This window comes from Fusarium musae, chromosome 3 (assembly GCF_019915245.1).
Source record: "Fusarium musae strain F31 chromosome 3, whole genome shotgun sequence".
In the NCBI taxonomy this organism is placed as follows: Eukaryota; Fungi; Ascomycota; class Sordariomycetes; order Hypocreales; family Nectriaceae; genus Fusarium; species Fusarium musae.
Genome location: NC_058389.1, coordinates 3,112,364 through 3,135,949, shown reverse-complemented (window position 1 = coordinate 3,135,949; position 23,586 = coordinate 3,112,364). Strand labels below are relative to the sequence as shown.

Sequence of the window (23,586 nt, the reverse complement as noted above, 5' to 3'; positions counted from 1 at the left end):
TCAATTGACATGGCACGTTGCTTTTGAACCAAGATAGAACTCGGGACTTGGTTTTTCCGTCTATCATAATGCCTATTCCTACCCGCTTCTTTACTGCGCTTACGGCAGATTATCATAGAATACAGTGTAATTAAATCTGACGTTTGTAACTTGCCTGGTTTTACAAACCAGAACCATGCTCATAATAAGTTCAAACCGTCTATTTCTCAGCTTCCCAATCAGGGTTCTGCAAGTTTGAGTCAGTACGCGAGGATAGTTTGTTAAACATTGTGCGACTTACCTTCCGCAAAATTACTAAGCCTTCTAGAGTGCTGTTGAGACTGATGTACTCCTCATCTTCCAGCTCTGCTCGCTCACCATATCCGAGCACTACAGGTGTGCTCTGAGTTTGCCAGCCAGTGATTGTCTTGGGACGACCAGCTTGGCCAACGACATCGACGGCTTGACCCACACGGACATTGACCTTGAGAGGCTTGAGGTCTTCGTCCAAGGTAACAAGGAAGCGGGGGTGCATGGCCGTGACAAGGAAGTAGAGGAGGTAATGTGACTGGCCGGTGATAAACTCTTTGGGCTCAATCATAGCGACAAGAGTAGCAAGCAGACCAGCGGCCGCCACACGGGACAGAACCTGGCGATCGGTGTGGAAGGGACTGATTGATAGAGTACCCTTACCCATGTGGAGGAGACCCTGGGCGATTCGCACCATAAAAAGAGCATCCTGGTCACGGTGGTAATAACTGGCGAGTTGTCGAAGCAGCTGAGCTAATCGGGCATTGTTGGTGCCTGCACCCAGAAGACCCATGGCAAAGATGGCGTTGATAGCAACCTCAGGATCGTTGTCGTGACTGTATCTTGAGAGGGTATCATACACCTTCATTTGAGGGTTGCTGGGGCTAATGAGACCCATGGCAAGGGGCACAGCTTTTCGAATGTTGGCCTCGCCGTAGTGCATGAGATGGCCGAACTGACGCAGGACCATTTCTTGTCCAATATCTTCACCCATAGCCACCAGTGCAATACCAATTACCGCGTATGCCTGTAGAAGTTCGTCGCCCCTCTTCTCTTCAGACTCCTCTTGATGCTCATTGCAGATATGGAGAAGCTCCTGGATCTTGAGGACAGCACCAGTACCGGCCCAGGCGCAAATCTCAGCCATGACGGCCGTCGACTTGGCCATAGGATGCTCGATGGCCTTCAGGGTTTCGAGGATAACATCGACCTCTTCTTGTCGTCCAAAGAACAGGAGACCAAGACCAAGAGCCAAGAATCGTGTCCACTTGTCAGTCAGTTGGTTTTTGCGATCGTCATCCATTAGAGTAGTAATGATGGCCTCACTAATTTCCGGGTGAGAAGAGCCAGTGAAGATAAGACCGCAGGATAAAGCAGCCATTGCCGAAATCTGCATATCAACACTAGCATCAGATATCATGGGTAGCAAGTGCTCGAGAACGTCTTCCTTGTTAGACCCGGCATAAGCAAGTCCAAGACCCATGATGCAGGCAGTCCTGACGAGGGGGTTAGGATGTTCAAGCTTGTCCTGATCAGCCAACAGGGCAATAGCTGGATCTGAGTCCATTACTACACCCGAATTCATGATTCCAATAGCAAGCATTGCGCCAGCCGAAATCTCTGTCTCTGAAGAGTACGTGTACTTATCGATCTTGTCAAGCCCATTCTCGATATCCCACATCAAAAGAGTGCCCATGGAGGCAACGGTAGACATCATGCCATCGGCTTTGGTCTTCCAGACCCAGGTCTCCTTCTCACCGTCGACAAGCATCATTTTATCGTTGCCGAAACCAGCATTCACAAAAGCATTGACGAATGCCGCTGCAAGGTTATGCCGAGCAGAGTCCAAGTTAGTCATTCCTGCAACTCGACTGCTCTCCAGGTGGCTCTTGTAGATATCCTCGGTAGTCTTTGGCTCCAGGATGTTGAGCTCCTTGCCCAGTGACTTGAAATGTTCCGATAGCTTCAGGTTGCCGAGGGACTCTACAAGGGCAGTGTTCTCTTCTGACTGGTCATCGGCATTGAGAGCTATCCTTTGCCGAGCAGTTAGAAACGCGAGCTGCTTCTGAAGGGCAGGGTCTTCAGCCTTTTCGAAATCGGACTTAATGAGTTCGTAATCGTGTAGACGAATTGCGAGGACCATGGCCTGTGCAAACTGCTTGTATTCCATGTAAATGTCGTGTGCGGTCTTGAGAAAAGTCTCGTTGTCGGGGTAGGTGAGGAGGTTCACCATCGAAGACATGTACAAGCATACACGAGCGTATGTGTTTTCGTCCACGAACTTGGGCATTTCCTCAATGATTTCGAGTTCGCTCATAAGATCCACAGCATCGGCCTCGGCATTGCTCTTGAGGAAGAGGGGGATCAAAACAAGCGCCAAGTCGATCAGGTCCTTGGTGGACTCGTCATTTGCGATTCGCTTTCCATACACTTCTCCAATCTCAAGCGCGAGATGTCTGGTATACTCGTGGCCCCACGAGCTGATATCAGATGAAGGTGCTTGAAGTCTGTAAAACAGTGTGTCTTGTCGGTCTTCATCTGAAAACGTCATACCGATGACGGAGAGAACATCCGCCAGCGAGGTCCTGTCTTCGCCCTCGGGCCACTGCTCGAAAAGTTTCGTCAAGGACTCGTAATGCGGTCGTAGGAATTTGAGGGGCTTTGGAACTGCTGTCATGGATGACGTCGACGTCTTTATCAAGTTCTTCATTGCTTCAAGGGCGGGCTTGTAAAGTTCCGTGTTTGGCTCCTGTATGTTCTTTAGACCATTGAACAAAATATTTGTTTGCGGATAAACTTACGGTCAAGCGCTCGACCAGCAATTCAAGCTCGTTCTTCAGTTGTTGGTCCTCCTCGTTGAGCTCCTCCTCAGCAGCTGGGTCCCTAGTCAGTACATCATTTCATGCAAACGGCGGGGCCTCATACTCTCAATTTTCTCGTCCTCTTTCTTTCCGTTTGTCTGATGCTTGTCCTTCTTCGCATCGTCGACGGCCTTGCCCTTGCCCTTGTCGGCCGCCTTGGGCACCTCGCTGTCTTGAGCCATGTTGATGTTGTAGGCCTAGGCGCCTGGTAGAGTCCACTGAATAGACTGGCAGCAGAAAAAAGGCAGAAAAGTAAACTAATGTATGAGCCTGAGCTGTATCCTCAGTGATTGCGGCGTGTCAGTTGTGAGTGTTGTGCTATGTGGTCGTGGGTTGCTGTGGATGGAAAGTGACGGAGGCTGCTTGGCTAAGCTCAAGGTGCTTTGCTGTAGGCAGTGGTAGCTCTCTGCTGGGTTACGCGAAGCGCTGCCGCCTGGCTATCCCCAGCCTCATCACGTGCAATCCAGTACAATGGGACCCATATTGCCAAGCACGCAGACTTGTGATAACGAGCGATAAGATCTTCAAGAAAAAATAACCCCACCATACAAACATCGACCCCTCAGACTTCAAACAACAAAAAACATCAGTTTTCAACAAATCCTTGAGACAGAGGTTCAAGAATTTCTCCTGGAACTCTCTAAAAAAGCGCCTATCATGAAGTTAGATACACGGGCAATGCGCCACCTCGCCTCTGAGGATTGGCGAGTCCTGACAGCAGTATGCATATGCCCTGTTCATCACGGTTCGACACAAGACTCAAACCAATTATAGGTCGAAATGGGAAGCAAGAACCACGAACTTGTCCCAACATCATTGATCGAAAAGATTTCACGCCTTCGTGGTGGTGCCGGAAGCGTTCATAAGAGTATCTCAGCCCTTGCCAAAGTCGGTCTCATTGCGCGCGTGAAGGAGGCAAAATATGATGGATATCGACTCACATATGGTGGACTCGACTACCTTGCACTTCACACCTATGCCAAGAAAAAGGATGTCTACAGTGTAGGAGACAGAATTGGTGTGGGTAAAGAGAGTGATATCATGGTTGTGGCGGATCATAGTGGCACCCAACGAGTCCTCAAGATCCATCGACTGGGTCGAATTTCTTTCCGAACCGTCAAATCGAATCGAGACTACCTTAAGAATCGACAATCTGGATCATGGATGTATCTTTCACGGCTCGCTGCCATGAAAGAGTTTGCTTTCATGAAGGCTCTACGTGAAGAAGGCTTCCCCGTCCCCGAGCCCATTGCACAATCACGGCACACAATTGTCATGTCTTTAATAGACGCTTTTCCTCTTCGACAAATAGCGGAGGTTCCTGATCCGGCATCTTTGTATGCTGACCTCATTGCTTTGATCCTCCGACTCGCCAAACAAGGACTGATTCATGGTGATTTCAATGAATTCAACATCTTGATCAAGGAGAACATTACCAAATCCGAGCATGGAGAGGAGACCCTGACACTCGAGCCTGTCATTATTGACTTCCCCCAAATGATTTCCATGGAACATCAAAATGCCGAGATGTACTTCGATCGAGACGTGAACTGCATCAAACGCTTCTTTGAGCGAAGATTTCACTTTGTTCCAACAGAACCCGGTCCCTTTTTCAAGCATGCGAAAAAGACAGTGGGTAAAGATGGCGTGAAACGAATTGACGCTGCGGTGGAGGCTTCCGGCTTTACAAAGAGGATGTTAAAAGATCTCGAGGCTGCTATCAAGGAAAGGGGGGACCAAACGGCTCAACATAGTGGGGACGAAGACGATGAAGATGAAGGTGAAGACAGTGACGAAGAGAGTGAAAATAGTGAGGCAGATAACACAGAACACCCTCGTGATGGCCAGGTATCAGGCGGTCTACTTGGCGACGATGCTATGGCTTCGAAGGAGGATATGGTAGAGGAGAGTATGTCAAAGCTGACAGTATAAATGAAATGCAATGATACCCATATCTTAGAAGACTTAACAAGGTCAACCAAGCATATCTTCGCTCACAACAAACCTGCGACTCAAAATAACTGAAGGAATTCTATGACATTAAGAAATTTCTCTCTAAACGCCCTCCTCTGACTTTTTTTTTGGCGCGAAGCCCCCAAATCTAAACTACAAAAGCTCATGACATCATACCATGGCATGAATTCCTCGAGTGTAACAGCTACCTCAGACCATAAGATGTTCCGCGATGGCTACACTGTTGATACTTGAGCCAAACACTCCAAGACGGAAAACAGCGAGAGACGAATGATAAATGAAAGCGCGGGTTCCGGCGTCACCAGACAGATAGAAATCCTTTTCAACAATTGACAGTTCGAGATCTTAGATCTCCTTCTTAATCTCCCTCTTTACGTCCTTCTTGATTTCCTTCTTGATTGAAGGGGACGCATCGAAGGATGAGCCAGCCACCACTGCATCCGCGTGAACGGTGGTGTTCTCGCCGCATTCGGATGAGGCGGGTGTGGCAATCACTTCATCGGTGCTCCCAATAGCAGCCGTCCTATACCAAGGGTTAGAAAAAAGTCACAGAACCCCGGGGCAGCCCTGTCTCATACCCAATGGATTGACGCTGAGAAGCCAGGCGCCGAGTCTCATTGTTGGTATCGGACACAGAGGGAGCCGGGGGCATGGGACTAGGGAAGTGTCAACCTATGTGAGAAAACAGTGTGCATTAAAACTTACGGCCGGGTGATGGGGATGGCTGCTCGTCGGTTCTGGGCGTGGTGAGGGTACATGGAGCCACCATAGCCGACGAGGGGTGTGCCGTAGGCCCCGATGTTGTACTCGTTCGTTCGGAACTGACGACGCTCAGCGGTGACTCGCTTCAGTTCCTTCTGAGCTGGAGTATCAGCGTAGCGAATGTTCATGAGAAGTCCTTCATCGCCAACACTCGAACCATGGAACCTCTCGATAACATCATCGCAAATCTCTCGGTTCTCAAAGCTGTGCTTCTGTCAGCCACATACACTCATCCTTGGCCCTGAGCACCTACCGAGCGAAACCAACACCGCGGCTGTTCCCCATGCTATCACGAAGGATCTTGCTAGACAAGATCGTATAATCCCTGAAAATGGCGCCGAGCTCCTAGCAGCAGTTAGAGGCTGTAGAAAACATTGAGCCATGGTTTCCAAAACTTACCACTTCTGTCAGAGACTTGGGAAGATTCGAGATGTACAGGTTGGTAGAGTCGTCGTCGCCCTCAGCCTTGAGGCGAGAGTTGAAAGACTCCTGAGAAAAAGTGTCAGTCTACCTTCTCAACACTCATCCATGGGTTTGGGGAACATGCCCTAGCAAAGCCGACTTCGTATCCAAGACGATGGAATCCGCGAATACACATCTCAGAGTGAGCAACGTCAAAGAACTTTGCGAAGCCAAACCTTGTCTTTGTTAGTCGTTGTTTGTTCAAAGGTTTGCGTAACGAAACGTACCCTTTGCACGCACCGGTGGCAGTGTCAATGATCGCCTTGGAAGTCTCAACTTCACCGAAACGGGAAGTGAATTGATAGAGGGTATGATCATCAGTGGTCGGGTAAAGGCCACGGATATAGACATTGCGGTTGCCGGGGATTCGATTTTCGAGGCTTTGTTCAAGGCTCTTCATCTGACCTGCAGGCGTGAAAACTGCAGGAACTGCCGTAGGAATGGCAGGTTCCTTTGCCAAAATCTCATCCAGGACGTGATCAGACACCGGAGAAGGCTTTGCCTTAGTCGTAGCTTCGACGTGGTGAGAGCCGAGGAGTTGGTGGGGAGAAGGAGTTGTGTACGCTGATCGATCGCTGTGAACTCGGGGACCATGCTCACGATTTGGCCAGCTCCCGTAGAAGGGGGTAGCAGGTGCGGACTCTGTGGTCGAGTAGGAGCCGCGGCGGTTCTCCAAGCCAGGAACTTCGGACTGAGTTCGGTCACCACGAGGATGTCCAGCATTGGCGCGAGCAGGGGTGAAGGGAACGAGAGGGCCGGATAGAGCATATGGGTTCGCATAGGCTCCATTCATCTGGTAGCCAGGATAGGCCGATTCATTCGGGTGGTTAAGTGCAACCGACTGGGAACCTGGCATGGAGGCAAGAATGAGTCCATCGGGAGAAACCATGTAAGGTGGTGGCATGGGAACAGGCGCGCCCTGGGGAGCAGGCAAAGTCATGCCCGTAAGGCTCAACCCCTGAAAGTGGCCCAACAAAGCATTGTGATCGGTAGATCCAGGGATAGCGAGATGCTGAGGTCGCCTATCAGACTGGTTGGAGAGGAAAGGTGCCGCACCAGTGGCCGGTTCCATGGTCGCCATTGAATGAGGATGTATGACTGAGATATCTATGCAAATGTCAGTCAATTTTTCATTTCGTCGTGATCAAGGCCCGGACTTGGTTGGGCTTAAAGGATGAAAAGGAATATTGCTGCGCAAGATTGATATCCAGAGGGGTAACTACAAACACCTCACCTCACAAGCAACAGATCGGCTGCAAAAGGCAGTGCAAGATGCGAATAATCGGTGGATGTGTGAAAATCTGGCTGTATCCAGGTTGTCAGTTGAGAAATGCATGTGTGGGCGACGACCAAAGGGCATGGTAACTTGGTAGGATAGATGCTCCCAAGTATTCGAACAGAACATCCAACACTGAGTATACGGGACGAACGATATTCTGACAGCCTGGTACTGCATTGACGAGAGAAAGGAGTGAATGTGTGACAACAGAGTGACTAGGGCAAAGATCTGCAACAAACATACCTCGAGGGCTTGAATGATGATCAAGCAGTTGATGGACAAAGTAGGCTCAAACAAGCCGATGATGACGAACTCTGGGGTACCAAGACTGAGATGAAGCGAGGGTAAGTAAATTAACCACGATAGCGTGCAAGATGGAGTACAGAAGAGATTGGAGGTATGAGGAGTGTCGAATGAGGTCTGTGAAAAGAAGATGAAGAAGACAAAGAGAGGACGAGAGGAGAGGAGGGAAGATATAGGGGGAAATAGAGGAAGAGAAAGGATGAAGCAAGCACCTACCTAATAGCGCACAAAAATGATGATGTCGGAAAGAGGTATACTGATGAAAGAGGAAGGACCTTCTGCTGTTGAGAAAGAGGCAAGAATGATGCTATCAGTAAAACCTATGTCCGGGCAAAAAAAATGTTGTCAAAGCACTGTTGATGTTGAGTGACAAGGTCGGGTGAAAGATGTTTGGATGAATATTGAACAATGGGGAGGAATAATAAGAAGAAGAGGAACAAGAGAAATTCAATGCGGACCCTGTGACAGCCTCAGGATTCCTGACAGTGTCAATCTTAAGTAAGAAGGTGAATTATTTGTTGTAGCTGGCAAGGGCTGCAAAGCGAGGTCCTGCCTGCCACTTCCGAACAATGAATGATATTGGAAGGAAGCACCTCCCAAGTTTGTAGAACGACGGGAGCTTGTCAATATTATGTAAGTACCTCGGGATTAGACAATGAAAAGGGGTATCATGGGTAAGAATCAGAATAATTATGTACCTTGCGTAGTATGGTTGAGAATATCTGCAGTGATAAACACGGTGTCTGTCTATTGTGCTGCTGTCAAATGCGAACCAGAGCGATGGATACTTGGGCAGTGGTGATATTCGTGCGAGGACCGATTCTGCCTATCCAGATATCAGCATGAACAGCATCGAGAGCATCAGGAAACGCGATGTTGAAGTCCATGAAGCTAGGTAAGAATCCAAGAAGACCGAAATTAAAGCCAGTGAAATGACAATGAATAGGAAGGCTATTGTGGTGACCGATGGAAAGCAATTTCAATCAAAGCAGCATACCTGCGTGGGTTCCTAAAGTCTGTTTTTATTGTAGTCAACGTAAGTCTTTCGTAGATGTATCCCAGGTCGTAAACACGCAGAAGTAATGAGACTTATTACGGAAAGTCAATATGTTCTAAGGTCAGTCAGTATCTAGATTGGTAGCTGAAATGCTCTGGATCTGAAGCCCTTTCTTGTATAGGTAGGTAGGTATGCTGAGAGATGGCTTGGATCCCAGCTGAAGAACGCAGACACTTACATTGGGGAGTGTACAAGATGTCTATTTATAAGAGTGTCTTCCGTATTCCTCTAGGCAGGTATTTTGTGCATGGCTCATAGCGACAAACAGATCTCTCACACGAACCAACCCAACTGTTTCCCGGCTGCTCGTTCGAGCTCACATATCGGTCTCTTTGGTGCTCATTTTCCTAAAGTCTCGCGCTCCGATTCGTAGAAAATATGCAAGATCTTGTCAGACCAGGCGTGCATGTTCGCCATCCCATTCCATGAACGACTAAGTATGCATGTCACTGTAAGCTGCATGTTCGTGATGCTTTCTAAACCTTGGTTGTATTCGAGTATCAGCTTCCTAGCTCCTGACTTGTCTAGTATGCTTGGTTTGTGAGAACATATTGCTTTTCATGTGCTCTTTTGTATTATTGCAGTTTGCACCTGCATCAACCGCTCGGCTTGTCTTGTATGGGCTGTCCATGCGTTTGATGGCTTTCTTTTTGGTCAATTCTCAGACAGGCCATATTTTGAATCAATACCTGGGACGGCTACTTGCTGTAAAGTGAATATCTCGACTTTTTTTTCTTTCTTTATGTTGCCATCCTATGAATCCAGATTCTGCAGCCCCTAGAACAACTAAGACTCATAAAATTCCTCGGGTAATTTTGCAAACCAGCGAGCCAAAGAGCTTGAATTTCTGAAGATGTATGTATGTAAAATAAATAAAAGAACTTAGATTCATGTGGATTGTAGAGCAGGTAATAATTGGTCTTTTCTATCTCGATTATCTGCTAGAGTGTTCTTGATTGAAGTTCTGGCTAGAATTTCGTCATACGTTGTCGTAGTCAGGATCAGATTCGTTCGTTCAAGAATACATATGAGTACAATTATCGGCTTCCCTGCAATGCTCCATAATAATCTTGTGGCCAACAGGAGTCTGTGTACTTGAATTCTCTCCGCTTCCTGCTCGAGCCGTTCATCTCCACTTGTGTGGCTGTCCGATTTTGAGGCCTTCCAAACAAAACGACCCCGTTGTGGAAGTGGCATCTTACGGTTCATCTAGGCTTTCCGCCTAGGTAAGAGATGCGTATTTCTCGTTGATTCCTATTTTCGACCATTAAATATCATACCGTACCCATAGTATAGTTCATCTGATGAAGCATCTCCTTCAATTGCTCAAATGCTTGGGGTTGGCCCTTTTAACATGGTTTCATGATATTCTCCAAAGCCACAACATAGTACCAGTTTCCTGGTACCGGGTTGTTGGATCTTACGTCGAATGAGAATCGACTACATAGTGACTAGCGTTCATGTATATTGACGGAAAGAGATGAGTTTTACGATGGCAATATGCAAGGGGGAGAAAATTCCAAGCGCATCAATGAGTGGTGTCAGCAGCCAAATACACACTGTGGTGCAGGGTAGACTCCACGTCGGGGCGGTTTGCGCATAGCAAACGATGAATTGGGACGATCGTCTTCATTTCGCTCATCATCGTATACTTAACAACAGCACTGGACAATATTTCAAACATGGCGTTTTGATTCTTTACATCTTATACTTGGTTCGTCTTACTAAGGTAGCATGAGGTGATGATTTACAAACTTGCTTCTGTCGGCAAGTCCGTGTCTAAGTGGCAGAAAGGCTGTTACGACGCAGATAACCAACGCTCTCTCGGACAGGTTACAAACGATGACAACAATGTAGATGCCGCAAATCATATACCGTAATGTACCAAGCCATCATAACACCATCCCTCTAATTTGCCGCAAGAAAAGCCTCCATTCTACTTCGTATGCTCGTCAAACATCACCACCACGGACATAATCGCAGTAGAGCAGAACACCAACCATGAAACCTGAAGAGTCATCGCCGCTGATGACTTGACTTTAAATTTAGTATGCCATTCGCCCCATTTTCTATGACCAAACATCCTCCTGTAATTCTGAGTTAGCATATGCGGTTTCCTTGCAGTAGAAAGGGAGTAACAAAGCCATTACATACCTGGTATTGGTTCGCTGACCTCATGTTCTTCACGATCTCCTCGCCCTTGGCCTCAGAGACCCCACGTCCCTCGGCAATGATTTGTGCCAAGACGGTATTGACCTCACGGGCCATGTGGGCTGCATCACCGCAGACATAGAAATAAGCCTTCTGGGAGAGCAGGTCGCTGACCTCCTTGGATCGCTCCTTAAGTCGGTGCTGGACATAAACCTTCTTGGAGCCCTCTCGAGAAAAGGCGGTGATCATCTCAAACTTATCGCCAAGAGCCTCCTTGTATTCCTGGAACAGTCAGTATAAACCTCGAACGTTTGAATTCTATGTTATCTTACCTGCCACTCCTTCTGGTACATGAAATCCTCTGTTGACTTTCGGCAACCAAAGAATAAGAGTGTCTTTCCAACCTCAACACCATCACGGGCTTGCTTAGCACGCTCCTGAACGAATCCGCGGAAGGGAGCGACACCAGTACCAGGACCGATCATGATGATAGGCTTACCAGGGTCCGAGGGAAGCTTGAAGTTGGAGTGGCGAACATGGACAGGAACGTGGATGCCATCATACTTGTTGCGGGGGCCTGTAAGCTCGTAGCTCTGACCGAAAGGTGCAGGGTTGGGGTCGCCGTTCTGCTTTTGCTTTAGGGCAAAAAGATAGTTTGTGGCAACACCACGGAAAGGATCATCTCGGCCAGGAATCTGCTGGGACTCAACGACGGCAGTGATGGAGATCTTCTTGGGCTGAACCAGAGACGAGGAAGAAATAGAATAGTAACGGGGCTGGAGCTTGGTGAGACCCTCGATGAAGGCAGAGAAGGGGATTTTGGTCCACTTCTCGCCCTTGCTGACGCTGGCGAGGAAACGGGCAATGTTGTAGTAATGCGGACCAGTCTTCTCGTGGAAATAATCCTTGTCGCTACCAAGGCGGTTCATCTCAGCCTTGATATCATCGTTGGGAGCGAATGCGGCGAGAGTAGAGACGAATTGACGCGAAACAGGAGCGCAGATCTCGAGGTGGTATCGCAGAATGGCATCGTAGGTTGTAGGGTTGGGAAAAGGAACCTTGGCGGTTGGCTCGAGAGCCTTGACAGTGACAACGCTGTGCTGCTTGCCGGAGAGGTCGAGAATATCCAGGAATTTGTTGACCTCCTCACCAGGGTTGGTAGGCCAGATAGCAATATGGTCTCCAGTCTCGTACTTGAGGTTAGAACCGCTGATGTCAACTTCCATGTGGAGGCAGTTTCTGTCCTTGGCGGAGAACAACTCGTAAGATTCAGCGATAGGGGCAATGTAGGGGTTGTGAGAGTTGAATGGTCCCTTGGCGGTGCCTTCAAGGTGAAGCTTGTTGGGCTCACCGAGATACACTTCATTGGCTTCAGGAGTCAGGTCGTCGCGTTCGTTAATGGCAAAGATGGGCTCGTAGACGGCTTCACGCTCTTCCAGTCCCATTTTATTAGCAAGGGCTTCCCACATGGGATCCTTCCAAGCCAAGAAATCCTCTTCCATGGTACCAGCACCATCATCACCCTCACCAGCTTCACCAATGCGGTGAGCGCCAAGTTTCTCGAGAGCCTTGTTGACATTGCGGACCATAGAGTTGTAGTGCTCGTAAGTGTTGTTTCCAAGACCAAAAGCAACGTAGTTGAGGTTGCCCAGCGGCGGATCATTGCCTTCATTGAAGCTGGCATCCTCGCCGGTAATGAACTCATAGAAGTCGACCGCGTTATCGGTAGGCTCGCCTTCACCATAAGTTGCGAGAACGAACATGACGATGTTGTCACTTGGGACGGTATCCAGGTTGTCGAAATCGTAGTCCTCAAGATCGGCAATCATAGTGTTTAATCCAAATCGACTCTTACCCTCCTTGGCGAGGCGAGAAGCATAATCTTCAGCAGTACCGGTCTGAGAACCATAGAAGACAACACAGTTCTTGCCGGATTCTTCCATTGCCTCAACGATGTTCCTCGTGCGACCCGGCTTAGCAGCACCGCCGGCAGCGAAGCCATTCGCATAGGGGTCCTTGGTAACACCCCATAACTTGCCCTTTGTAAAGTATGCAACCGTTCCGAGGAAGATAACGCCGAGGACGACGATGTCCAGAGTGTCGAGTTCAGCCATGATGGCTACGAAAGCGCTGGGGCGAATTCGTGGTCAAGAGGTACAGAGCCAGCAAACACAACGATGCGGGTGACAAAATCAGGATCTGCCGAGCTTCAACGAGATTTCAACGTTTTTGTCCCAATACTCATCGGCCGGAAAGGAGGCGGGGGAGGAGGAGGAGGAGGAGGAAAGTGGGCCACGGCGTGAAGTGTCTAGAAAGAGAGTCAGTAACAAATTCGCGCTAAAGTTGGAGATGACCTGATGATGCTTTATCGTGCGAGCTGAGATTGCTGGACCGCACTTACAATTTAAAGGATCAGCACTAATCATGAACTTTGGCCACGTAAACCCATCTACTCAGCGGCCAAAATCCAACTCTTTTTAACTCGTAGTTATTATGGAAATACCTACCCGAAGCAGGGTGAAACGAAAACTCCTCAAAAGGGTAAAGGTGTGTGCTACTCAGAACAGCGACGGAATGCCACAGTGGTCTTTATCTCGCTCGGTTGTTGGCTCGGATTGAACCGTTAAAGCCGGGGTTCTTGTTGTTGGGGCTCAATTGCGGGATTGCAGGGGTTCAGGCCAGAGTCGCTTTCGAAATGGTAAAAGTGTCTCATTCACTGTCCAGTTGGTGATTCTTTGACGTGAAAAGAAAGACGTCCTGGGCTGGATTACTTGGACCGCACAGACGCCTCAAAAGCCAGAAGGGAATAGAACAATAAAGAAGACAAGGAAACTCGGAACTTGATGTGTGTTTTCCACTTCCTTTCCATGGAGCGACCTCGCAGCCGGCGCCCGGAAGATCAAACGGTAAGTGACGGCGGTCGAATCAGGAGATACTGTGGCCGGCGCCGGCGGGGTTCCGAAAACGAACACGCTCAATAGGTATGAAGCCGCCATTTGCACGGAATCTTGCACTTCCCGTCATCGACTCCCGGCCGACTTGACTGGCCTCGGCATATCGAGCAATAGCATTGCCTATTCATTCTCTCCATCCCCGCGTTTTTGTTCCACGTGGTCATCTATTATCAACTATCTTCGTTAATTCTGCTCCTCATCTTTATAAAGCCAGAAAATTTACCCCAAGATCTTCGAATCACCTTGCAGCATTGGACTTTAGTTCCGCCCTGAATTCTTTTGCGGAAACTATCCCGATGTTTCGATCCGCGGCTCCTTTGTTGAAGTGCCGAGTGCACATGCCTCGACCCCTCAAATTGAAGAAAACTTGTGCAGTCCAGAGACAAACAGTCGAACACAACATCCGGGTGTGGCTGTTATCAGCAGGCTACTATGTAGGTATTTGAATAAGAACAATAGAAAGCTTGGGCCTTATTTATGAGTCTTCCTATGTGGCACTTGCCTTTGTTTCTTTCACATCCTTTGCTACCAAGACAGCCTAGGGTACCATTGCCAATTTGGTTGCTCAAAGTCAATCACCCATTGGAATGCGGGACATCGACAACCATGACACAAGAATGTTTCACATGAATTTCTGCGAATTTTGTATGCAGGTACTATATAAACAAACGCTTGTGGTTTGTTGGTCAGGTCTACCAAACAGGTCGCATTGCTTAAAATATTCTTCTGGTCACCTTTTGATAATATGTGACGTGTTCTAATTAGCATCAGCTTCTCGAATGGTGCTTCAATGTACGGAGTAGTCTATACCCTTCGTGTTCTGCAAGCGAGCTGCCAGGATGAAGCGGAGATATCACAGATACTATACGGAGTATACAGGTCCCTGACTCATGGAAACCTCGCTTATACCATCCCTTCGCATGATGAAGTTGTGTGCGGTGCTTATACAAGTAGCGAGATATTGAACGACATGGAGATCCATTATGCTAACTCAAAGGGTTATCTTTTAAGCAATTCCACACTGGTACAATGATCAGCGGAGGAAACAAGTGCTATTACGCTGATGAGCATCTAGGTCTGTTGATCCTTGCTAACAAGTGCAGGTGTGCTCTCGTTTACATATGTATGTTCTGATAATCCACCAGCTTTGGCATTGGGGAGTATCCATACTTCAAGCCTCACCGAGTCATTCTCGTGAATTGATGTCTCCCAGATAAGATCTCGAACCTAGAGCCCCTCTCCAAGAAGCCAATCGACAGGCAAGAAGTGGCGCGCTGTCTCCCAAGGGCCCGTCATCCCATGTCGGTTGATCTTAGTTCCGTTGATAGGCCATGGCCCTTGCAGATAGCAAGGATATGGCCAAAAGAACACTGCGAATCGACTGCCATGTGTGCCATGTGTTAGAGCTCCCTGGGTTCGTTTGGCTCCATAACAGCCTCTTTATGTAAAGACTTGTCGGACAAGCCATACAGCGGGCCGGGCCAATACATGGGCAAGCTGACGGTAGCGTCATTGCGTGTGGTCCAGCCGTCAAAGTCAGTCGGTCTCTTGGGTCTTTGTCTTTGTTGTCAAAAAGACTCCCTCGTGTACTGCACATGCATAGTTGCATCCCTTTAGACCCGTAAATATCCTTCGCCTTTCTCGTTTTCCCTTCTTTTGTTTTTGCTCAGTTGCGATACTGACACTGAGATTGAAGAATCAACATAGATCATGGGACTGCGACATAGAACTTGAGGATGGGTAAGTCCGAATCCCTAGAAGGGGTGTCCACACTCCAATACGTTCAGTACCTGACACCAACACCAACCCCTCTCTTCCCGCACCACCTCTAAAATCTGGGCTCTATCGCGGGAATACCTTCGTCACCAGTTTCCCCCAAGAAAAGCCAGACAATTCAGCCTTGCGGGGTCTTCTGTATTTATAACTGCAATCTAAGCAGAGTTGGCGGTGCTTACATGTAGACCCTGCTCTAGGCGTCTCCGCTGTCGTTTCACCAACATCTTGAAACATTTGGCAAAGATATATCTCTTGTTCACTAACCCCCTTGTGTGACCCATAGTGCCGTCGCAGCCGCTGCCGGACCACCTGCAGGATACGCTCAGGTTCTCTCCCCGGCCTGTTCCTAGACTCGAAGAGGAGGAAGAAGAAGAAGAAGATGATGATGAGAAGAAGTGGGATAGAACATTACGCCCTGTAGCTTCAGAATCGCCGGTCGCCCATCGATTTGCGCACTCACGAGAATCGTCCGCCGAAAAGATCCCCCAGACGCACCCGCCCTTGACATCCCCACGACTTCATTCGAGGAGCCCTCTGGGCGGCGTTGTAGAGCGCATTATCGACCCGAAGAGCGCCGCATACGGTCATCATCGTCAAACTTCGATTGTCCACGGCATTCAACACTCGAGAAATGGCAGCTTGGCCAGCACCAGCTCCAGTCCCCTCAGCCCGCAGATGATAGCAGCCGCTGGCGTCGGCTTTGATCGTTCAGACATGCAATCAGTGGCCACCCGTATCGATGGCGACGCCAGTTATCCTTCTCGGCCACCTACATCTCTCTCCGGAAATGTTGCACCTATGGACCGTCCTAATGCTTCTGATGCTGCATATGGCATGACCCAGCGAAAGCTCGAACGAATGCATAGTAAATCTCGGCGCGATCATACCCCCCATCACTCTCACTCTTCACGTCATAAGGATGAGCAAAAGACGGTTGGCGAATATGCGCTTCATGTCTTGTTCACCTCAGTCAGTACAAACTTTAGTGTGTAAATGCTTACCACAACTAACTTGAAATAGTTTATTGCACAGGCGGAGGAGAAGTTGACAGAATGCGTCACGGTTCCGTTCGATCCCGAACCCAATGTTGAACAAATATGCGGACCCGGTGTTGACCCATCGTTCGATCAGTTGATAGTTGCCCTGGGCCATATCGCTAGCCCGAAACCGAAAGCCTTGGTAGACTCGATGATGCTCTGGAGAAAAAGTAAAAGTGATGCTGCCAACGAAGCTCGCAGTCATCTTCAGCAATCTCGGAATGCCGCGGTGGGGGCACCTCTTGTTCGAAGAAATACAGAACCAGTACAAGCTGCGATACCTGGCCAAGGAGGTACTGATTCTGTTTTCCCAAATGGTCCGTCAACACTCGCAGCAAGGCAAGAGTTTGTAGCACAAGCTGAACGTCGGTCGACCGTATCTATATACATCCTTTGTCGCGTTCTCCTCGAAGTCATCAGTCAAAGCAACTTGCCGTCTATCACCGCTGAAATGGAGGATAAGCTGGAAAGTATTATATTCGGACAACTCAAGATCGCCGATACTGAGCAGTTGATGGTTTCACCTCTGAAACTTGCCAATTGGAACCTTTTTGCTCAATTGCTCGGACACATGAGTGGAATCAACTTTGGTGGGGTTACCAGGAGGTTCATTGAAGACCTGGACAGCTCTCTCCAAGAACGTGTGGTCAAAAGCCCAACCTCCTCTTCCGGTCGAGATGCAGAGGGAAAGGTAGAGCTTGTTTTGGGGGGCATGAAGCACCTTAAGCTCAAGATCTCCCCCGAAGAGGCCTGGGAGCAATCCTGCGACTTTCTCATCTCACTTGGCCGTCTGTTCCAGAAATCTCACGGCCAAAAAGTCAAGACAGCCTTCTGCCAAGTGATAGAGATGCTTCTTCTTCCAATCGCCGCAAAGGCAAGCAACAGCCATTTCATGCATCCAAAGTGGGCGGAAGTACTCGCTGCTGTCGGACCTCGCCTCGCACAAATGTTTATGAAGCCGAGGCATTGGAACTTCGCATTCCCTCTTACTGCGACTTTGCTTTGTGTATCCTCTCCAGACAATTTTGGATCACAATGGCTGCAGTTGATATTGCCTTTACAAACTAAAGTCAAGGATCGAATGACTAAACCCCTTTGTCTTCAGGTCATCTCTCGCTTGTTATGGACATTTCTGTATCGAACTAATGAGACCTTCCAAAATAGCCTCCGCAAAATCGATGAGGTCATGAAACTTGTTTTGCCATCTTCCAAGCGAAGTTTAGTTGCATCGGATACTCCGTGCACTGAACCTCTGATCCAGATCATTCGGATCGTTGGCTTCAAATATCCTGAATACTGCTTTAGGAATGTTGTGTTTCCTCTTATCAATGCTGAACTTTTTACTTCTAACAAAGAGTTGAAAGTTGAGCAACTGGACCCTGACCGGGTTGTTGTTGGCATCAGGGCTTTCCTATACATAATGTCGGATTTGGAGAAGGGTGAACAAGGGCGACCTCCGTTCCCGCAATTCTTTGAAAGTCCAAACTCGAGTTCGACTCCCGATCGGTTTCCTGTCTCCCCTGCTGTGTCTTCGGCCCGCAACTCTCCGCTATCACAGCCAGATGCGCATTCGAAGGAGGAGTACATCACTCGCCCGGTCTTAACCCACGTATTGAGCGACGGAGTCCGCGACTTCTATCTCAAGTTCTGTGAAATCCTTGGGAAAATCACGATTATTTGTGACAATACCTTTGGTGGACAAGCGGCCTTGGATGAGAAGTTCAATAGCCCTTTGCCAAAAACCCCTATAACTGAGACCTTTACCTTCTCTCGCAAAGACGACCATCAGAGTGCCGCGGATCAAAAACAAGCGTTTTATGAACTCTTACATGTTGCTGTTCAGGCGTTACCCCGTTGTCTTTCTGTTGACATACCTTTCAACTCTCTGATCAATTTGCTCTGTACGGGAACAGCCCACGTGCAGTATAACATCGCAGAGTCATCTGCCAATTCTTTGAAAGCCATTGCCAGACAATCACATGCTCAACAAGTCACTATGGGATTCGCTCGTTTCATCTTCAACTTCGATGATCGATACTCAACAATGTCTGATGGCGGAATGCTTGGCCACAGTCATATCGAGAACACTCTGCGCTTATACGTTGAACTGCTACAGATATGGATCGAGGAAATCAGACAAAAGACCCGCGATGCTGCTACAGACCAACCTGAAGCTAATGCCTCTGATAAAAGAGCTATCAAGCTTGATCTATCTAGTATCTGGGCGGAGGTTGACCAAGCCGAGGCCCACGGATTGTTTTTCCTCTGTTCGCAATCACGACGAGTTCGTCACTTTGCAGTGACTGTTCTTCGTTTGATTGTTGAATTTGACAAGGCCCTCGGGAAAGAAGCTTCTGAGGATAAGGATTCCATGAGACTGATTGATATCCTTGAAAACGAGTCCAGTAAGGTCATGGATTTCAACGATGAGCAGCTATCTGTTGCTGAACGAAGCCGACTGCAGCGGGGTCTACAAAACGCCAACAACCAAGGTGCTCTCGTTGAGCTTTGTGCCAGTGATGTCTCTTATGATACCACTTTGTGGTTTAAAATCTTCCCTAAGCTCATTCGCATGGCTTATGAAAAATGTCCGTTTACAGTTACTATTTGTCGCGATCTCATTTGCAATCGTATTTTGCAGATGTACAAGCCAATCGTGTACCTTTCCGAGCCTTCAAGGGGCTTGTACTACAACAACGAACCAGGAAGTGCTAGGCTAGGGGCCCGATCTGCGACAACTCATCCCGAGGTGATGGTGGAGCAATGGAAGCTGTATCTAATCTTTGCTTGCACAACACTGGCAGACCCAGGCGCTTTGCCAACGGCTCAGGATCCTCAGCACGTCCGGAAGGCATCCAAAGCGTCGTCCAAGGACAAGATTGTGACGGCTCGGATGTTATTCAAGTACCTCATTCCCATGCTGTCCGTCTCCTCCGCATCTGTTCGGGACGCTGTTGTTGTTGCTATGGGGTCCATCAACATTCATATTTATCGGACTCTTCTTGAGGAGCTTCAGGGCCAAGTGTCTCGATGCAACGATGAGGCACGGGCTCGTATACATCAGAGGACAAACAGCAATCCTAGGAGGAACAGGAAGATGGATCTTCTCAGAACGGAAATTACTCATGTTTTCAAGTTGACAGCGCATTTCCTTCGAGACCCCGAAGTTTACAACGGCGAGTTTTTCTTAACGACTCTCACGACATACACAAAGGACCTGAAGCTATTCCTGATGGACGGAGAAGTCCAGATGGATTGGGAATTTCAGAAGCTCCGACGCCATTACTGTGGACTGATGGAAGCATTATTTGAAGGAATTAACAGAACCAAAGATCCGTCCCGATGGATGACTTTTGAATCCCGAAAATCGGCGTTCTCGCTGATGGAGGACTGGTGCGGATTCTCGCCGAATCAGAACCAGATCCGTGCTCGAGAGGACACCATGCGGCAATCGCTAATTGACCAACAGACCTTGGGCGAGCGAGGCACTGCTACCGCTGCGATGGAGATAGAGAAGAGAAACCTTCGGACTGCAGCCCTCAGTGCAATGGCTGCTTTATGTGGCGGACCAATTAGCGTCACAACTGAGAGTAACGTGGTTCTTCAGTTTGATGTTCGACGCATGCTTGCTTGGATCGACTCTATTTTCAACTCGGGAAGCGATAAGATGAACGTCATCGGCAGAAGAGCCCTCGAGAACCTGATTGTTCACAATCAGGAGGTTCCTTACTTGATGGAGCACTGCATTGCACGTTGCTATTTGGCTGAGGCCCCTAAAGTTCTCGAAAGCTACTTCACCGTGGTCACACAAGTTCTCCAGGATCACATTGACTATCCTTGTCCGTTCTGGAAGCTCCTTGGTTTGTGTCTGTTCACATTGGGCAATGATCAAAGCGAGATCCGGTCCAAGTCTTCTACTGTCCTTCGGAGCTTGGAGGCACGTCAACAGAGAAATTCCAAGATCCAAGACTTTGACATCAGCATCTCAGACAAAACGCAGGCCGTGTACAAACTAGCACAGTTCGAAATCTCCAAACGCCTTGCCAAGCAACACACAGAACTGGCATTCCACATCTTCTCCGAATTCACCCTTTATTTCAAGGATCTTCAACCTGCGGCTCAGCGAAATGTTGTTGCAGTCATGTTGCCCTGGATTCAGTCCATTGAGTTAAAGTTGGACCCTAGCGGTGGACCTGCGGCACAGTCATTTGTATTGCTTGCAAACCTGCTCGAGATTACTATCAAATCCAGTGGCGCACTGCATAATGAGGTTCAAGCTCTTTGGCAGGCTCTTGCAACTGGGCCTTACCCAGGAAACGTTCGATTGGTTCTCGAATTCATCATGCAGTTATGTCTTGAGCGTCGGGAGCAGAATTTCGTGGAGTATGCTAAACAAATTGTCGTTTTTCTCTCAACAACAAACAGCACGCCTGGCATCAAGGTTGTTGAATTCCTTCTTATGCAAATAACCCCGAAAGCCATGGTACCGAACGAGAAGCGAGATGCTGTTGAGCCCCCAGCTGACATTAATCTTCTGCCCTACTGTGCTAACTTGGCAGAGGCTCTTCCAGTTGGAACCAAGCAAGCTGGGTTTTCTCTCGGCCAACTGTCATTGATCTTACTTGTGGATTTAATGGTATCTCCAGTTCACCTGACCCACGAAAACGTCCCGCTTCTTCTTCAGGTCGTCACTGTCCTTTGGGATCATTACACTCCGTTGGTTCAGGAGCAGGCACGAGAGATGCTCGTGCATCTCATCCATGAGGTGGTCATATCGCAGATAGACGAGCAGACTCAGGATGTTGACAAGACAGCTATCGAAGATCTGATAGACATGATTCGTCGGCACGATCGCTCTGTGGTCTGGGGATATGAGGATAGCAACGGCAAGGTTGACGATCACGATAGCAAAGTGCCACCAAGTATGGAATTCCTTACAACAGAGGTTATCAAAACCTTTGAGACGACCTTCCCCGGAATCAAAGAGCATTGGGGACGCCTTTCGCTTACTTGGGCGACATCCTGCCCAGTTCGACATCTTGCTTGCCGGTCGTTCCAAATCTTCAGATGCGTTCTTACGTCTGTGGACCAGCCAATGCTTGGAGACATGCTTGCCCGATTGTCCAATACTATTGCTGATGAAGACCCGGAAATCCAATCCTTTTCCATGGAAATCTTGACGACTTTGAAGACCATCATTGTCAAGCTTGATGCTGAAGATCTTCTTAACTTCCCACAACTGTTTTGGACGACTTGTGCTTGTTTAGAGTCTATCAACGAGCGGGAATTTTTGGAAGCGGTTGAAATGCTCAATAAGTTTCTTTCAAAATTGGATTTGAGCTCACCAAATGTGCGACGAATACTTGCTGACGGCCAGCCGTCTCGCTGGGAGGGGATATTCGAAGGTATCCAGCCTCTACTTCACAAGGGTTTGCGGTCGTCGCTTTGTTGGCAACCAACTCTCGACACAATAGATAAGTTGGTACACCTACCAAGCGACGGCTTAGTCGGCGACGAGTCCCGTCTGTTCTTCTCGTTACTGGCCAACTTCCCCCGTTTCTTGAATGAACTTGAGAGACCCACCTCGGACGAAAGCGTTATCCAGACAGCAAGACTTCTTCAGGACGAAGCCGATAATCAAGGCTTGGCTGGTATCGTTGAGGCTCTGGAAGATTTCGCAATGGGGAATCCACAGGACAGCAGCAAAGATTTCATTGTTGATCTATGGGGAGCTTTACGAGAATACTATCTCCCGCAGATGGATTTCCAGATGGTGACTTTCCTAACCGGGCTCCTCACAAACTCGTTGTCGTGGGTGAAGATTCAGACCATGAGGATCCTTTGTGTCGCAATTCCTGAAGTGGACATGCGCAAGCCTGAGCTCGCTGGACATGGATCCGATCTGATCTCCCCACTTCTTCGGCTCCTACAGACAGAGTTCTGTATGGAGGCGCTTGAGGTGTTGGACAACATCATGACCATGTCTGGAAATCATATGGACAAGCATCATTTGAGGATGAGTATGACGCGGCCAACCTCGAGGGCGATACGCAAGGAATACGAGCGTACGCAGAGTTTGTTTGGAATACCCGAGGCATCAGGATGGGCCATTCCTATGCCTGCGAAGAAGACGGATGCTACGCGGGCCAATATCCATGCCGCTTTCTATACTTGCCAGGGCTCAGAAGGGATGTTGACCGAAACTTCGCCCACCCCCGATGTTGAGTTTCATGCCGACGACTTTCCATACAACTACTTTGGCGCACCAGAACGAACCGAAACGATGCTGTCTGATGAAGGTCGCGGAGACATTCACCCAGGGGATCTTGCAACCAAACTGGACAGCCTTGACGATTTCTTCGAGGAGCCGTCCAGTCCTACAACGGATGATGATGGCAGGTCTTCCAGAACAATCACCGAATATACCCCAGAGTCCTTCGAACCTGGAGCGGAACTTTACGATGAGCAGATTCTACCCATTCTTCATGAAGCCTCGAACAATACCTCCTTCCAAAATGGATTCTCTGATCGATCTCCAGGGTTATCGAGGGAGGGAAGCTCGAACACTATGACTCCAGGCGCCTTCAGTGTGGTAGTTCCTACTGTCAGACCAGGCCTGCATTCCAGATCCATCACATCGCCCTCAGCTCCAGCCTCTTATCAACCACAGATGGGCGATATTGTTTCTGACGATGAGTATATGGGGGGCTTCTCTGATGCTGATGATGAGAGGCCTGGCACAGGACATACCGAAAGCGCCTTTTACTTGGAAAATATGATCAAGCCCGCAACACGAAGACCTCAGTCGAGGATGAGACGTGGGCTAAGCAGCCGTTCACGAGACGAGAGGAGCAGGGAGAAACCACCGCCTCAACCGGCATCACGCCTGGCTAATAGTATATTCCCACCAGGTATGCAAGACCACGCAGAGGGCGATATGCTATGACATGTGAAGAAGACT

At 48.7% G+C, this 23,586-nt stretch overlaps 5 protein-coding genes across 5 annotated transcripts; 2 read left to right on the top strand and 3 right to left on the bottom strand.

Annotated features, from left to right (window-relative positions):
* Positions 1-199: 199 nt before the first annotated feature.
* Positions 200-3,052, bottom strand: RPN1 (proteasome regulatory particle base subunit; the record flags this gene model as incomplete). Its single annotated transcript, XM_044822087.1, has 4 exons — positions 200-226; positions 281-2,758; positions 2,811-2,884; positions 2,935-3,052. 4 exons carry the CDS (start codon positions 3,050-3,052, stop codon positions 200-202), a joined length of 2,697 nt encoding a protein of 898 aa, XP_044683420.1.
* Positions 3,053-3,527: 475 nt separating this feature from the next.
* On the top strand, positions 3,528-4,802 carry J7337_004392 (uncharacterized protein; the record flags this gene model as incomplete). The annotated part of the gene is made up of 2 exons (XM_044822086.1): positions 3,528-3,590; positions 3,645-4,802. The coding sequence occupies 2 exons, from the start codon at positions 3,528-3,530 to the stop codon at positions 4,800-4,802; spliced, it is 1,221 nt and encodes a 406-aa protein (XP_044683419.1).
* Positions 4,803-5,189: 387 nt separating this feature from the next.
* Positions 5,190-7,140, bottom strand: J7337_004391 (uncharacterized protein; the record flags this gene model as incomplete). The annotated part of the gene is made up of 7 exons (XM_044822085.1): positions 5,190-5,367; positions 5,423-5,500; positions 5,550-5,810; positions 5,860-5,951; positions 6,006-6,095; positions 6,118-6,244; positions 6,296-7,140. 7 exons carry the CDS (start codon positions 7,138-7,140, stop codon positions 5,190-5,192), a joined length of 1,671 nt encoding a protein of 556 aa, XP_044683418.1.
* A 3,636-nt stretch (positions 7,141-10,776) lies between these two features.
* J7337_004390 (uncharacterized protein) lies at positions 10,777-12,972 on the bottom strand (the record flags this gene model as incomplete). The annotated part of the gene is made up of 3 exons (XM_044822084.1): positions 10,777-10,794; positions 10,862-11,140; positions 11,191-12,972. The coding sequence occupies 3 exons, from the start codon at positions 12,970-12,972 to the stop codon at positions 10,777-10,779; spliced, it is 2,079 nt and encodes a 692-aa protein (XP_044683417.1).
* Positions 12,973-15,548: 2,576 nt separating this feature from the next.
* Positions 15,549-23,571, top strand: J7337_004389 (uncharacterized protein; the record flags this gene model as incomplete). Its single annotated transcript, XM_044822083.1, has 3 exons — positions 15,549-15,552; positions 15,872-16,557; positions 16,609-23,571. The coding sequence occupies 3 exons, from the start codon at positions 15,549-15,551 to the stop codon at positions 23,569-23,571; spliced, it is 7,653 nt and encodes a 2,550-aa protein (XP_044683416.1).
* Between the last annotated feature and the right edge of the window lie 15 nt (positions 23,572-23,586).